This window comes from Microtus oregoni, unplaced genomic scaffold (genome assembly GCF_018167655.1).
Source record: "Microtus oregoni isolate MIOR12 unplaced genomic scaffold, Mior012 000001F_ref0000356, whole genome shotgun sequence".
Lineage (NCBI taxonomy): Eukaryota > Metazoa > Chordata > Mammalia > Rodentia > Cricetidae > Microtus > Microtus oregoni.
In genome coordinates, this window is record NW_024543060.1 from 78,175,462 (window position 1) to 78,190,630 (window position 15,169).

General features: G+C 33.2%; 1 protein-coding gene across 1 annotated transcript in view; it reads left to right on the plus strand.

The window, feature by feature from the left end:
* The window catches only part of Lrriq1 (leucine rich repeats and IQ motif containing 1), a 129,603-nt gene extending 126,266 nt beyond the window's left edge, over window positions 1-3,337 (plus strand). The window contains exon 27 of the mRNA XM_041673590.1: window positions 3,185-3,337. Within this exon, the coding sequence (XP_041529524.1) occupies window positions 3,185-3,337 (153 nt within the window). The remainder of the gene's footprint in view (window positions 1-3,184) is intronic.
* The last annotated feature ends 11,832 nt before the right edge of the window (window positions 3,338-15,169 follow it).

Genomic DNA, 15,169 nt, shown 5'->3' on the forward strand with positions numbered 1-15,169 from the left:
GAAACAACAACCAAAACAGAAATTACCTTGAAATCCTGATCAAGATGTAACAGGGTATGTTTTTTAAGTATGATAATAGGAGACTAGAGACATGGTCCGGTGTTTAAGTTCATTGGTTGCTCTTTCAGAAGACCTGAGTTCATTTTCCCTAACCCATATTGAGTCTCACCCCATCTGTAACTTCAGTTCCAGGAGAGCCAACGCTCTTTCTGGCCCCTCCAATGTCAGCACATAAGTAATACTCAGACATACATAGGCAAAACATGCGCACTGAGAAACAATGAAAATTTTAAAGTAGGTTATTATTATGCCTTCTCTTAAAAATTACAAAGCATGTAAATGTTTCTTAACATCATATTGATTAAACATTGGTCCATGTTCTTTACTAATTTATGTAAAACTTTATCGTTAATTAAGTTTTGGTAGTTGTAGATAGATCAAACTCTAAATATTTATAGATTTCTCTTCTAAATTCTCATCCTTTTAGTGAGATGCAGTTGGGCTTTATGACTGCACAGGTGAACTGCAAAAGAAAATGTCCAGAAAACAAAACCTTAAAAAACTCTTTTCAAAGTTACCATTTGGTAAATAATTGATGATATTATACTCCATTTAGAATACTCTTATCTGAATTGAGTCTACCGATCCCCCTATTCATATATTTCTGTAATGTAAATATTAAATTTGTGCTTACTTATATTGTTTGAAGGATAGTTATCCTTTTGTCTTCATTGAACCCTTACTGATGGACTTTATATAAGAATGAGATATTTGGGGAAATACCCTGTGTAGTGAACCTGTAAATATGTCTTGCTTATTGTCTTCTATGCAATGCACTAGGACGTCTACCCACATGGAATTTATATTGCATTAGTTGTTATTTGAAAGAGATAGATGATTTAAGCTATAGGGATGGATTGTCTAAGTTACATGTAAACACTGCATCTTTTGACATATATGACTTGCCATCCTCAATAGTCAACATGGTCCTGGAATCAAGGGATTCAAAGGAATTACTGAATAAGTATATTTGCTATTCAGTCTGATTTTATGTCACTATGGCAATACATAAAAAAAAGACTCCATGAAGGAAAGATTTCTTTTGATCCACTGTTACAGAGGCATAAGTCCATACTCACTGGAATCTGTGTTTCTGGGACAATGGTGATAGCAGCTAAGAGCTGGAGAGAAACAGCAAGAGGCCCCAAGAAAAGAGATAGACTCTAGTGTTGTATTGCTTTTTACATAGCCTTACCTCCAATTTTTGCCTCATATCCCATTTGTGCCAACAGATTTTTAGTTCCTCGGTGGGGTAAGCCACAGACTCTGTGAGACCTCCTGATCCAATCATGCAGATCAGATCTACTAGCTCAGACAAAGCCTTCCAATTATAAGCCTTTTGTGGAAATGCCTCATATCCCAATGATAACAAGCATGTGGAAGAAAAAGATATATTTTCCTTTATAATTTTTCTGTTATCTGATAAAATAGTGCTAAAGCCAATATTTTAGATATATAATTTAAACATTAATAATCCACAAGCTATGCTAGATTCACTGAAAGCCATGGATTGAGCCTATATATGAAATTCTAGGTTTCTGAGGAAGTCTGCCAGAGTCCAGCTACTTTGTCTTCTGTGAAGTAAAGCATTTGAAAAATTAAATTTAAGCTGTTAGATGGCACTTTTGTGAAGTCAAATGTTCGTGGTAAATTGCATTTTAAACTTTTATTTTATGTTTTATGGTTTAAATTTGACATCTAGCCCACAGGTTTGTTTATGGAAGTCTAGAAAAGTTTGCTCATAAATTTGTATGTCTATAGCTTTGGGGGGGGGGCTATTCCATTTTGTATACAAATTTAAAATGTGTTATACAACATAAATGTGCACAAATTTTGTAGAATAAAAATTATATTTATTTCAGAAGAACAAATATTTTATTCATTTGTGAGTAAGAATGAAAAGGTCGGGAAAGAAAGGGGAAAAAATGACAAACAGATATGGTGTATGTTTATATTCTTATCACTGGAGAGCTCCAGGGCAGCCAGAAAGAGAGCAGAGATCCAATGAAAAGAGGACAGGGATAGGAAGGGATGAGGAAAAAGAGAAATAGAAGAGGAGGAGAGGAAGGGAGAGGAAGATGGTGACATCAAGGAAGGTTGAGGAGGGGGAGGAAAGTAAAGGAGATGGAAGAGGGGAGAGAGAAGGCGGTGATATCAACATGTGAAAGAGTGTATTTAGATTCTGATTCCTTGAGTCTATATAACTCATTACACAGAGATAGTTTTCTAAACCACAATGGTGGTTTCTTCCCTTTATTTCCCTGTGCTTAAGTTGTCCTCCCATCAAACATTTAGGGCAATACTCTCACGGGAATCCAATTATAGAGTGGTTTGGGGTAGATCCCATCCACTTAGAGACTGCTTTGGTTTTTATAACAGCATATTCTCCACTTCACAGCTCAGTCTTGATAAATTCCTAATGATAAAAGACATTCTGTAAGAGAATATTCTATAGGTTACAAGTAATTCTTTTGATGTTAAGTATCAATATCCCATAGTAATAAAAGTACAGTAGTAATTGCAGATGATGGAATAATCCATTGGGTGCATAAATATGCCTTGAAATTACTATATATTTAACAATACCTCAAAATGAGATCATTTGATGTGTAATATTTCACACTGATAATGGTTATAATGAAAGGGTATGTACAGTCTGTGATGCAGTGGTCCACAAATATGCAAAATCCGTTTCAAGGATTGTTGAAAGAAAATAATGCTATAGCCAGTTTAATAAAAAATAATACAAAATAATATAATATGACATCTTTAACATTTAATTAGCTATTAAATAATATACTTGGTCAGTAAGTGAGGTTAAGCTGTTTATAGTTTCACCCATTGCCTTTAAGTTTGATTTTCATCAAAATTACTCTACTAAAATGTTTTCTTTTGCTGTACAGACTCAAATAGCAAACCTCAATTTTAAAATCGGCTCTTATTTGCAAAACATCCTTTGACATAGTGCATTTGTTCTGGCTGGGCAGCAATAAAGGATTGTGGTATCATTTTGAAGAAGGTTGTTTGACAGAGCCTGTTTGTTTATTTGGGGTAATGTGAGCTGCATTCAGAAAATGCCATATTTTGTTTCATGATTGTATACATTCTCTCTTGTTGCTCCCAGGCAAGACTTGTAAGCAGAGAAGACACGGATTTAGACCTTTTTTCCATGACCAGTGGGAGTTCTTTGTCTACAAACAAAGACAAAAAAAGCCAGGCACACAGATTCTCATCGGGATCCTCAAGTAAGCTATGGTTTCCTTCAGAATTAATCTAAAAATCACAGATGAATTGACGGAAGCTAATGCCAGCGAACGTTCTTTTACAGATAGGGGTTAGGGTACCAACCATCAGTGCTCCCCACAAACGTGCCTTTGGCCTCTTTTCTTCCATTATATGGCTTCTTTGATATGGACCAAATTAAATTATTACTAAAATTAACAGCATCAGTATTTCTTGAATTACATTATGTCAGTTCAGGCTCTTCCCTCATCCACGCCCTTGATCATGTTGAATTCTTTGATCTTTTTTTTTTTCCCTAAAGATTTTTAGGATAACTTTTAAAAGTAGAATTTGTGTATTAAACCAGAGCATTTAGATCTTTGTCATTAATAAATATGTTAAAGAAATTTACCTTCTAAAGAAAAATTCCAAATGTAGCAGAATTTTACATGATAAAGTAATGAATGGACATGCTTTTAAAAAAATATTCTAATTTGAAAGATATCATTCTGATTGTGTTTGTGACAGGTGACTTTATAGCCACGTCTATCTCATATGTCTATTATCTGTCATTTTTAATTGAGGAGTGGAACAGCCTGATATCCAGGTATAAAATTATATCTGAAAAAAATATTAGCAGTTATGAACTCTGAAAAAAGTAAACATGGAAAAATCTCTGCATCTTGTGGCATTTTATAGTAATAAACCCTGTTTTTCTAAGTTTTCATTGAATTTTTATCCTATACAATTTGAAATACCCTGTATTACGTCATGATACACTAATATAAAAAGTGTTTCATTTCATATTATATATGGTAATTTTCCAAAACACAGTGAAATTCAAGTCTACACAGAAGTTTATGCAGCTTTCTCATTTTCTCATTATTCATTCTGAAAGCTTCAGTACTCCTTGATCTTATATCCATACAAATTAATATTCTGTTGCATGTGAAAAACTCAATAATCCTCTTCCTGCTTTCCAGATAAAATCAAACCTGAAAATAATTCTGGGGTCCTTACTTTTCATCCAAGTACTTGAACATCATCAGTAGATTATAAGAATTTAAATCCCTTTATATATGAAACTTAACTGTGATAAATGTTAGTTTACTTTTATAATAATTATTTCAATAGCTCTAACTTGTGCATATTTAAGATTTAGAATATATTTATTTCAATTCTTACATTTTATTACTTGATTACAGAATCTGGTTAGCCTCTCTGTTTGATTTTAGAATATTTTATATTTACTGGCATAAGTAAAATTATTTACCTACTATAAATTTCTGGTTTCTTGTGAGACTATGATAGCTACATTGGTTTCAGCTTGTGACACACACACACATATATGAACAATGCTACCCATATTGTGCACTTAATATTAATTTCAATCACTGTAGCTAAAAATGAAAAATCTGGAATGAAATACAAAAGCACAATAATTTTTGCTCACAGTACACAGTATCAAAACTTCAGGCCTTGTGTTTAGTAAATTGGTAGGGAACTTGCTTAGAAAGCACAGCCTGAATTCAATCCCCATACTGAAAAAAAAATAAAGGGAAGAAAGAAACAACACTAACAAGAAACTTTGATCATTATATGCCATCAGGAGGTTAAATTGTAAATGGCTCAAAAAAATCAGTCACTATACTGTAACACACAGCTTTGTGTTTCATTTGTATGACATTGAACTAGAGTTTATAGAGTATATTAAGATCATTACATAGAATTTATGTGTTTCTTTATTTTATTTGGATTATTTTTATGCTTACATTATATTTTTTTTAATTTTAACAATGCGGTATAAATGTGTTGTGAGCATACTAAGTACCTCTTACCTTCTCTTATCCAGCCCAATGCCTGAAGGCTTCCTTCTCAACCTAATACAATAGTTAGTTGATGATAGATGACTGACTATTGAAAACACTAACAATCTTTAAATATGTTTAGCAAGTGAAATTTTAAGGTAGGCCATTTTAGAAAAGGATTATATCAAATATCAAAATGATTGGGCAAGATACATAGTTGTAATTATTTATCTGCTCTGACATCTGCACAAAATAATTGTAAAGACCACGAGCTCTGACACCAGACATAACCTAGTCCCTCCAAAAGAAATGATGGGAGTGCTTCTTATGAAATTGCTGCAGGAATCAAATAGAAAGCATTTAGAATAATTCAGGTCAAAGTCGGTGATGAGTAAGTGTTATTATAATTACAACCTAGGCATGGCAGCTGAATTATTATACTGAGATCTCAAGTGCAGCGATAAATGGGCTAATTGGTTCTTTATGTATACGAACCTTTACTCTTAGCAACTTGACAAAAAAAAAAAAAAAAAAAAAGGTTGGTTTTGCCTTTTAGTCCAAAGAGATCCTTTAACCTTCAAAGATTTTACAAACTGTGCTTTCATGGCCCAGGGCCAACCACTTATAGCTTTGAAAGCTTTTTCCTTGAGCTTTCTCCCTCTCTCTCAAAACTTGTCACCCTGTTAAAGCTAAAACATTTCTTTTTACTTTGTAAGCCAAATCTAGAGAGTAGTTTATGAGCCACAGCTGTGAAAGGCTCTGTGAGCCTTTGGATTCTTCTAGATACTATCCTGCACTGTTTCTCTAATAGCATTACATGTGTTCTTTGTGATTAGATAGATTCTGGCTTAAAATCCCAGGTCTACTATCTGAGACAAGTCATAAGACTAATGATTAATTAGCTTCTAAGCATATGCTTACTATCTGTAAAATGGGGGCAAGAATGTTTCTCTCACAAGGTACAATGAATAAATGAGTAAAATGTGTAAATCATGTGACATATTACTTAGAATATTGTAAAGGCTTAAACAACAGGATCTACTGTTTTCTTCTTTTGTTGTATATTTTGGGTCCTCTTGCATCATTTTAGAATGAATCCACAGCAATGGATTTCTTTTCTAAAAAGAAAATGCATTTTTTTCTTTCTAAAAGCAGATGCCTTTCTTTACTATGACAGCTGTTACGAGCATTTGCATCTTGGTATAGAGAATTTCTTAATTTGTTTTCCATTTCTTTTCATCTTTACTTCTCATTAAAAGAAGTCCAGATCACAGTCACTCTCTAAATTTCTGAACCATCATAAAGTTTGCAAAGAAAGAATGGAGGTTTCTTTGTTTTCAATACGTGTGTCAAGTGAGTTTCTTATTTAAATAATGTTTATACAAAATATCTTATTTTATTAATCATTTTTGCTTTGTCTATTTTTCTCATTTAATATACTATCTAATAGGCATTACAGTAATAATTTTACTATACATGCAAATTAAAGCTTTGAAAATTACTTTTATTACAGTGTGTTTTGCCACATGCCTTTAATCGCAGCCCTCAGGAGGCAGAGGCAGGTGAATCTCTGTTAGTTTGAGGCCAGCTTGGTCTACAGAACGAATGCCAGGACAGTCAAGGTTACAGAGAGAAAATTTCTCAAAAATGAACAAAGAGAAAATTACTTCATGATGAGTTTTCTTTGACAACTAACATAAATAATATTGAAGAACTTAACAAATTCATCCAACAAAAAAAAAGAGAGAAAGCAGCTACTTGAATCCTCCAGGTCATAACTTAGATGATAAAAAGTAGAACGTAAAACTTTCAAGCCATTTATTAATGCTCACTGTCTCTGCATACTTACCATGGCGACCTCTAATCATAACTGAGCTTTCTGGATAGCCTTTTATTTTTTATAATTAGCTAAGAATTCAATAGCCTCAATGGTTCTGTAATAGGAAATATAAACCTCAAGTCATGTCCTCATTTCGATACACAGAAACTTCTCATGACGTGATAACTTTTTTCTTGAGGTATTCATCTTCCTGAATATGGAAGTATGTATTGTTCAGAAGGGACTCAGTTAATGTAGCTAGCTGTGTTGAGAATAAAATGCCTCTGGTATGCAGTGTGCTTCGCTTGTTCTAAGAATGACAACTGGGAAAGAAATAGCAGTGGAAAGAAATTCTTTAAACAGAAGCCAACAGTAAAATCCAATGTATGCTTGGAGACCATTATTCAGTCTTTCTGGGTTAGAGCCTCCAGAAACTGAAGAATAGAACAGAAAACAAATGCTTTCAATTACCAAAGCAATGTAAAATAAGATGGGGTGGGAAAGGAAACCTAGTTTTGGGGTAAGTCTTCAAGGTAGAAAGCTTAACTTTTCTCCTGATAATGAATAGAGCTAATGAAGACTTCAGAAAATAACTTAAGGCTTTCAAGGTTTAAGGTTAGCAAGGAAAAGTATTCTGTTTATGTTCTGACTCAAATATATTGACCAGAATTTTAGAGTTCTTATCTTAAGAGCACGAAATGCCGTTGTTGATATCATGCCCGATAGCATGGGATGAGCACATTTTTAGAATGTACTTTTAAATTTTTTAAATCAAGAATTCTTGGTATGTTGCATATTGATGCTTGTTTATTTGATCAAGTACACACGTTTGAGTATCTATTTTGGGCTAATCCTATGGTGAGTGAATTTAAGGCTTAAGATATATATATATATATATATATATATATATATATATATATATGTTGTCATATAAACCAAAAATCACGATAGTATCTCAGATCTCAGATATCTACAGTGTGCAGGTCATTTCTACAAGCCATTAATTAATAAGAAATTGACTTTTGTATGCCTTACACAAAGAAGACACATTTAGAATACAGATTTACTGCTATGATAATATCATACATTTTATCACTTTATCTTATAGTCATTATTTTCTGTTGCCAAATGAAAATATCTGTATACAACTCACTAACACAATGTTGTGCAATTTAGAGTGAAAATAAAAAAGTTTTATATATTAGAACAGAATTCAGTGATACATTTCAATAAACATTAATATGAGTTTTGTAAGGATTTAGCCTCTATAGCTGTGAAAATTTTCTCTCGGAATAGCTAAAAGATTCTACTGACAATAGTCATACCATACTAATTTCGAAGATTTATAGTTATCCTCCATATTCATAATGTTCCACATCAGGGAATTTAATGAAATTTTCTTACTTTCCAGAAAAAGCACCCTGGTATATGGTAGGCTTTTCACATATATTGGCTGTGTGAATGTATGTATGTATGTATGTATGGATGGATGGATGGATGGATGGATGGATGGACAGATAGAGGAGAATTCCCTAGAATGCATTATAGGTAGGAAGGAGAGTATATGACATTTTCTTCTTCCTTCACTGGAGGCAGGGTATGCTGACTAAGGAAGTTAAAAGCTTCGGTAGAAATTCATCAGTAGAGTCTCTAGTGTCTGAGTTCCTGCCATGCTCAAATCCTCAGATCTGTAAGCATTCATGAGGACAATCTCTCAGCATATGGAGGATTTCATTCCAGGTGAACCCTATCACGAGACACAAATTTCTGTAGTTCCAACTTATACGAAGTCGATCCTTCATTTATTTATTCAAAAGGGAATGTGAAGTGGATTGCCCTTTGCTACCTTAGTACATCACAGAAGGAAGACTACAGGCAAGACCACCTTGCCATGCATCATGGAATTTTGATCTATATAAATATTTGCTGTGAATTTGGGCTCCTAATTTGGTCCTGTAACTCAGGATCAACGTTTATCGGAGGGCACACTCTACTATCACTATGGCAAAAATTCCAAAGCCTCATCCTCCTGCAATGCCTCTCTTTAAACCTTTAATGAATAAACTGAGTATGGATTTCATTTCAAAAAAGAAATGCCTAAATAAACACCCTTATCACAAATCATATTGTTAGGGTGCATTCATTGGTAACTTGATAATGAACATAATTTCATGTATTAAATTATGGCTTTTTGGATAGAATAACATTTTTATTATAATGGTATATGCTAGGAACATTCGAATAAAAAGTAAATTGGGCACAGTTCTCTTTACAAAAGACCACAGCTTGGATTATATTAAGTATTAATATTTTAGCATAGTATTTTAGGAACAATATTGAAGAAAAGCTTTATCATTAAACAAACATTTATTAAAAATCAAGTATAAATCAATGACTATTATGAATTATAAATATAATTTCACATTAAATTAAATATCTAAATTCTGATATTTTAAAAATATTAGAAAATCTCTGTTCTCTACCTCATGATTATAAGTACCACAGTGGATATTATGATTTTGAAATAGAGAAGAGAGCTCCAATTTGCTCTCAAAACTAAGAAAATCTCAAAGGAATTTCAAAAATAGTATTCTTTTCGATGTGAAATACCTTTTGTTTTGTCTCTGAAAGCATCGAAAATAATACATATAATACAAAGATGTTCTACTGTTCCAAAATGGTATCTTTTATGCTTCAATAACTGACATGTGTAGCTTGCAGCTCGGTCTTTCAACAGTGAGGATGCTTGAAAAAATGAAGTCGAGCTAGTGTTTTTCAAAAGACTCCACCAAGCCCAGCAACCTATCTCTCTGGGCAATTCTCATTAATGTCTTATTTTTGTAAGTTATCATCTGGGTAGTTGTAGTAATTATCACTAGAAGGGAAGGAAGGAAGGAAGGAAGGAAGGAAGGAAGGAAGGAGATAAGGAAAAAGTCTCTAGTCATACAAAGCTAAATTTTTATACTATCACTATCATTGTGCTTTGGGCAATCAATACTTTACCACATTGCATATGCTTTCCAATTTGCCCCTGAGAGTGGCGATCTATATTTTACAGAGTTGTAATAGTAGAAGCCTCAAGTAATAGCTTGAGACAATAGATTCCTATTACATGCTATTCCTTTAGTATGATGTTTACAGTGATGGCATGAAAGAATTTGATTTGACAGATTAAAAAGCAAATGGATGATGAAAGTATACAGAAAAATTGATTTTTTTTAGTCTATTGAATAATAAAATTTATTTTAATAGTAAAAGCCCCATTTACTAAAACAACTACTTTTGATGTGCACAATTTGTGAAAACTGTAAAACTTCACAATAGAACATGCTCAGTTGACTTTTTCATATTGTCCATGGAAAGCATTTGAATTATAATCTATCCTTAAAGAATTACTTTTTCCAGATTTAAACTTAAGCTTGGATATTATCAATATTTGTAATCACTGTTGAGATGGTTCAATATGTAAAGACACTTGCCACCGAGGCTGAGCACCTGAGTTCTGGACTCAGGACCACAAGGTAGAGGGAGAGCGCCAATGCCTTCAAGTTGTCTTCAGACCTTCACATGAGTGCTATGGCATGCGCAAGCTCCCACTCCCCACACAAAATAAATTAGTGTAAGCATAATTTGAAAAATGTTTCTAACTAAGTCAAACTTCTATTCTGAACAATAAAATCTGAGATCTTTACTCCTGTTTTTATTTTATAGTAATGTAAGAATAGAAGAATGCTACATTGATGCCACAAAGACTATTACTGTTATATTTGGTCTCTGCCAATGTCAATCGTTTTAAGAGTTTGTTTTGTTATATATTTGTGTGTGTGTGTGTGTGTGTGTGTGTGTGTGTGTACTCATGTATGCATTAACACATGCATGTGCAAAAAGGGTATTCTTTTAGAGAACATGAGATAAAATGTGAGAGTTGATTCTTTCATTCCACCATGTGCGTCTGGAGCAACTCAGGTCAGGAGACTTGAAAGCAAGTTCCTTTACCTGCTTTAACCAACTGGTCCATGTTACTAGTCCAAGGCTCCTCCTTATTTTTGTTTCAAAGGCGGGGAGGTCTGCTTTTGTTGTTGCTATTTGTTTTATCTTTATTGTTGTCTAAAATTATTGGGAAGGAACATTAAAATATATAAACTTATTACATACTGATATTTTATCTCTGAAGTACTTGACAATTAATTGAACAAACTTAGTGACATTTACATTTCAGATCCTAGAATAGTCCAGAAACAAAAGCTGTATAAGTAAATTAATTGTTAATGCACTACCAAGACCATGCTTAAATGATTAGTAGACTGCTCTAATATAAATAATATTTAAAGTTCTCTTATTAAGAAAGGAGACATAGGATAATTTTCTGTTGCCTTAATATCATTGAATCAGTTGATACTATCCAAGGTCTGAGACAGCATAAGGAAGTAGTGTGCAGTGATTATAGGTAGAGTTAATGATAGTTATTAGGAACTACAGAATAACATTTTCATCTCTGAAAATGTAGCTACTTCATGCATAGAGGCAATCCAAAGAAAGACAGATTTCATCTGCCTTTATATGAGAGAAATAGCTGACCACGTCAGCTAATTTATTCCTCATAGATTAAAAAATAACATTTTTGAGGACAAGATCCTTGCATGCTATATTGATAATTGTTAAAGTATAATATTTCTAAGTATTATATTTTAGTTCTTAGGCTTTTCTTTCATGAGAATTTTCTTAAATACATTATTCTACTCTATTTTTTGTTTTGTATTATTGCTATTGTTGCTTTCAACCCAATTTCTTACACCAGTTAATGTGGTACAAAAATAAATGGGTATGGTCAAATGTGAAATGCATTTGTCAAATGAATGAAACTGAAGTGCAATAATATAATAAATCCTCAGGCTAGCCATGTTTATTGTTGCCAAATGTCTCTCTGCTAAGAACTAATAAGCATGAAAAGGGATAATGAAAGTTTCCATAAAACGTTTTTGGGAAACCTCTCCACAAGTCCTCACTATCTGAAAGGGTGGAAATAAGTATTTGTTTTCTACGAGTTCCATATGAGGACAGTAAAGATGAAGTTTTGAGACTGGAGTCACATGGGAAACCACTACAGAATAACAGTTCCTGATAGTCTTTGGTTCACAGAAGGAAACTGACGAGAATATTTCCTTGAACAGCAGTAATAGGACAGTGTCTGCTCCACGAGGCATAAACCCACACCCATGATGAGTGAATGTGTGAACTGAAGCAATGTTTTCAATTGAAGCCTGCAAAGACAGCAAGTGAACTTGAAAACCCAATTGGGGTTGGAAAAGTTCACATTTTAAAGGATGCAACAAGCATTTGAGAGATTACTTAAAATGCATAATTTTGCTACAAATTTACTTTGGCAAAATTACATGAGGCAAAGAAGATAGGAGATAATTCAATTTTCAAATGCAGTGTTACATCTGAACGAGATAGCATCAAATGAATGCACATGTCAAGCTAAGATAAAAATAAACTTTTAGATATTTACCCTACCTAGGATAGTTTCTTGGTTACAGACACTTGTGGACACTTAGATGTTATTAAATGAGACAGAATACAATTCTGAGGAGAATGTTTTCTAAAAGTGATTGGGAAGTTTTATAAAGAGGCTTCTCCCAAATCAGCATAAGGCATGGTCTGACTTCTAAACTTCCATTTAAGACAAACAGTATCTAGGAGATTGTGAGTGATGGAAGTGGCTTGGTGGTTACTAAATCTCACTCTTTGAATACTGAGACACACTTTTGATCACCTGGTTAATATATAAGTTTAAAAATCCAATAATTATCTAATATTAAATCTAGAAATTATAAAAACACAATAATCAAGATTATGTGAAATAATTGCTGATGGAAATCAGGATTTGGGGTAACTTAGAGCCACAAGAGAGTGATAGTCTATTTCTGAAACAAATCACCCAGCATTCGTATTTTATTGCTCAAATCACCAAAGGCCTCCAGGAGGAAAAAGATCAATGTTGCCCAGTAATAACCACTGGACACATAGGAACAAGACAAGACTTTAGCACCCCATGTTTGCTGCATGTTCTACCCATCTTTGTGTGTCCAGAAGACAACTGCAAAGAATAGCAGAGGATAATTCCACAGCAGGATGCTAAAAGTAGGAAAACCTGGAAAACGGTGTATACTGTAAGATAGTCGAGAAGATACTAAGTCAAGTATACATGGAGTTAATCTAGAAGTTCTAAAGGGGTAAAATACAAGATATACGATACAATGAGTTCCTCTCTGTGATGAATTTTAACTTTTATGTGTATTGTATTAGTTTCAAAATAAATATGCTTTTTAAATGCTAAATATTTGTATTATACAAGTTGACATTTTAAAAACTCACCTCCAAAAATAAAAAGTAAGAAGCAAATATAGATATATTTATCCTAATGCTGAGAGCAAACACTATGGATAGTTTAGCAATTATCAAGGGAACTCAATTTATCATTTTTTATTTATATGTATCTTAAATAGTAAGAAAAATAAATGTTAGCCGGATATGGTAGCGCATGTTTTTAAGGCCAGCACTCATGAGGCAGAGGCAGGTAGATCTCTATGAGTTCCAGGCTTCCCTTGTCTACATAGTGAGTTCCCGAGTCAAGTCAAAGTTACAGAATAGACTTTTTTTCAAAAGGAAAATAATAGGAAGAAATATAATTTCCACTTTTCAATTGCAATTTTGAGAATGAGAGAAATTCTGTTAATAATTTATAATCTATATAAAAACATTTTGTTCTGTAAACAAAATTTAAAATCTCAAGGAGAGTGAAAAATAATATCTACACATAGCATAAATAACTTGTGTATCATTTATTTATATTCTTGGTGTTTGTTTTTAAATTAATCTACCTGAATTTCATTCAGAATCAAACACAGCAGAGGTTGTTAGAGAGGGTTGTTATTTGAAGTCTGCCCTACCTGCCCTGCTTCAAACTTGACCAATGTAACTAATTCATCACACTTAAATTGATGTAAATGCTTTGCTGCTAAAAATTTGTTCTGGTCACTTTCATTAACTTTTTTTTCTGCATGCTTTACTTATGCTGTATCTGCTGTTAAGTAATACAATATGGGAAGGCCTTTGCAAAGGTTTTTATAGCCAGGCACCCAGTGTGGGGTATATTGATGAAAATCCGATGACGTATTACTATACATCATGAGATTTCTATTTTGACGACCTGTTTAACAGGTTTTTTATACATACCAGGAGAGTCATTCAAAGCATTTTACATATTAAATTACTTATCAAAACACTGTATATATAGACCTTGACATTTGTAAAGGAACCAAGGATTAAATCTTTAAGAGAAATTTTTTTTTAAGACCAGAACAAATCTTGAGCAAAACATAGATCATGTAGCAAAGAAGTGGCTTCATGGGAAATATACCACACTCTCAAGGACACTTTTTAAGCATAAATGTGAGAGGACAATTGCCTGGTTTCTATAATCACATGAAAATATGCAGCAGATTATTATTAAAAAATAAAATCCATAGCATTAACACTGCAGAAGAGTACTGCTCAAATCCCTTTGGTCATATTTTTTCTGTTCCTGGAGCTCTCTTCGTTAAGGTGTGTCTAACTCCAATATCAATTTTTTGAAGCGAGAACCTTTCCCTGTTTTATTTTCGTGTGGGTAAGTAATTTTAGAACGATTATACATTGACCGTATTAAATTGCTTTTTATTTCTGCGTTTCATTCTTAGCGTAATCATGGGATGAAGTAATGACTTTGTTATGAGTGCCAATTTGTGATTCCTTCACAGATGTGTTTTTACTCCTCGATTCGTTTTTAATGTATCTAGTGATTTGAGAGTTCATATGATAACAATGCCTCGCACTAATGCAATGAGAAAATAAGCCATATAGATTCCTGCTTAAATTGTTCATTTACACACAGCAAGAGGATAAACTCAGGCACATGGTCACACCTAAACTATGGTTTACAGAAAACTCTGGGTTTTCTACAGTATTGCTTATTTTAAAGCCTAATTCCCTGGTTGTCAATTCACTGAACAGCAGACTTCACAATTGCTGTGAAGTTGTCCCATAATGTTTTCTAAATTGTAGTTATTATTTCCAGAATGAACTGCACTAAAGAAGGGAAAATTTATAAATGACCTTCATAAATATAGGACCAGAGTAAGGATAAATACAATAAGATGTGAAGAGTCATCCGCAGATCCAGAACAACAAAGGCGACAGAGCAGTAATAGGAGAACAC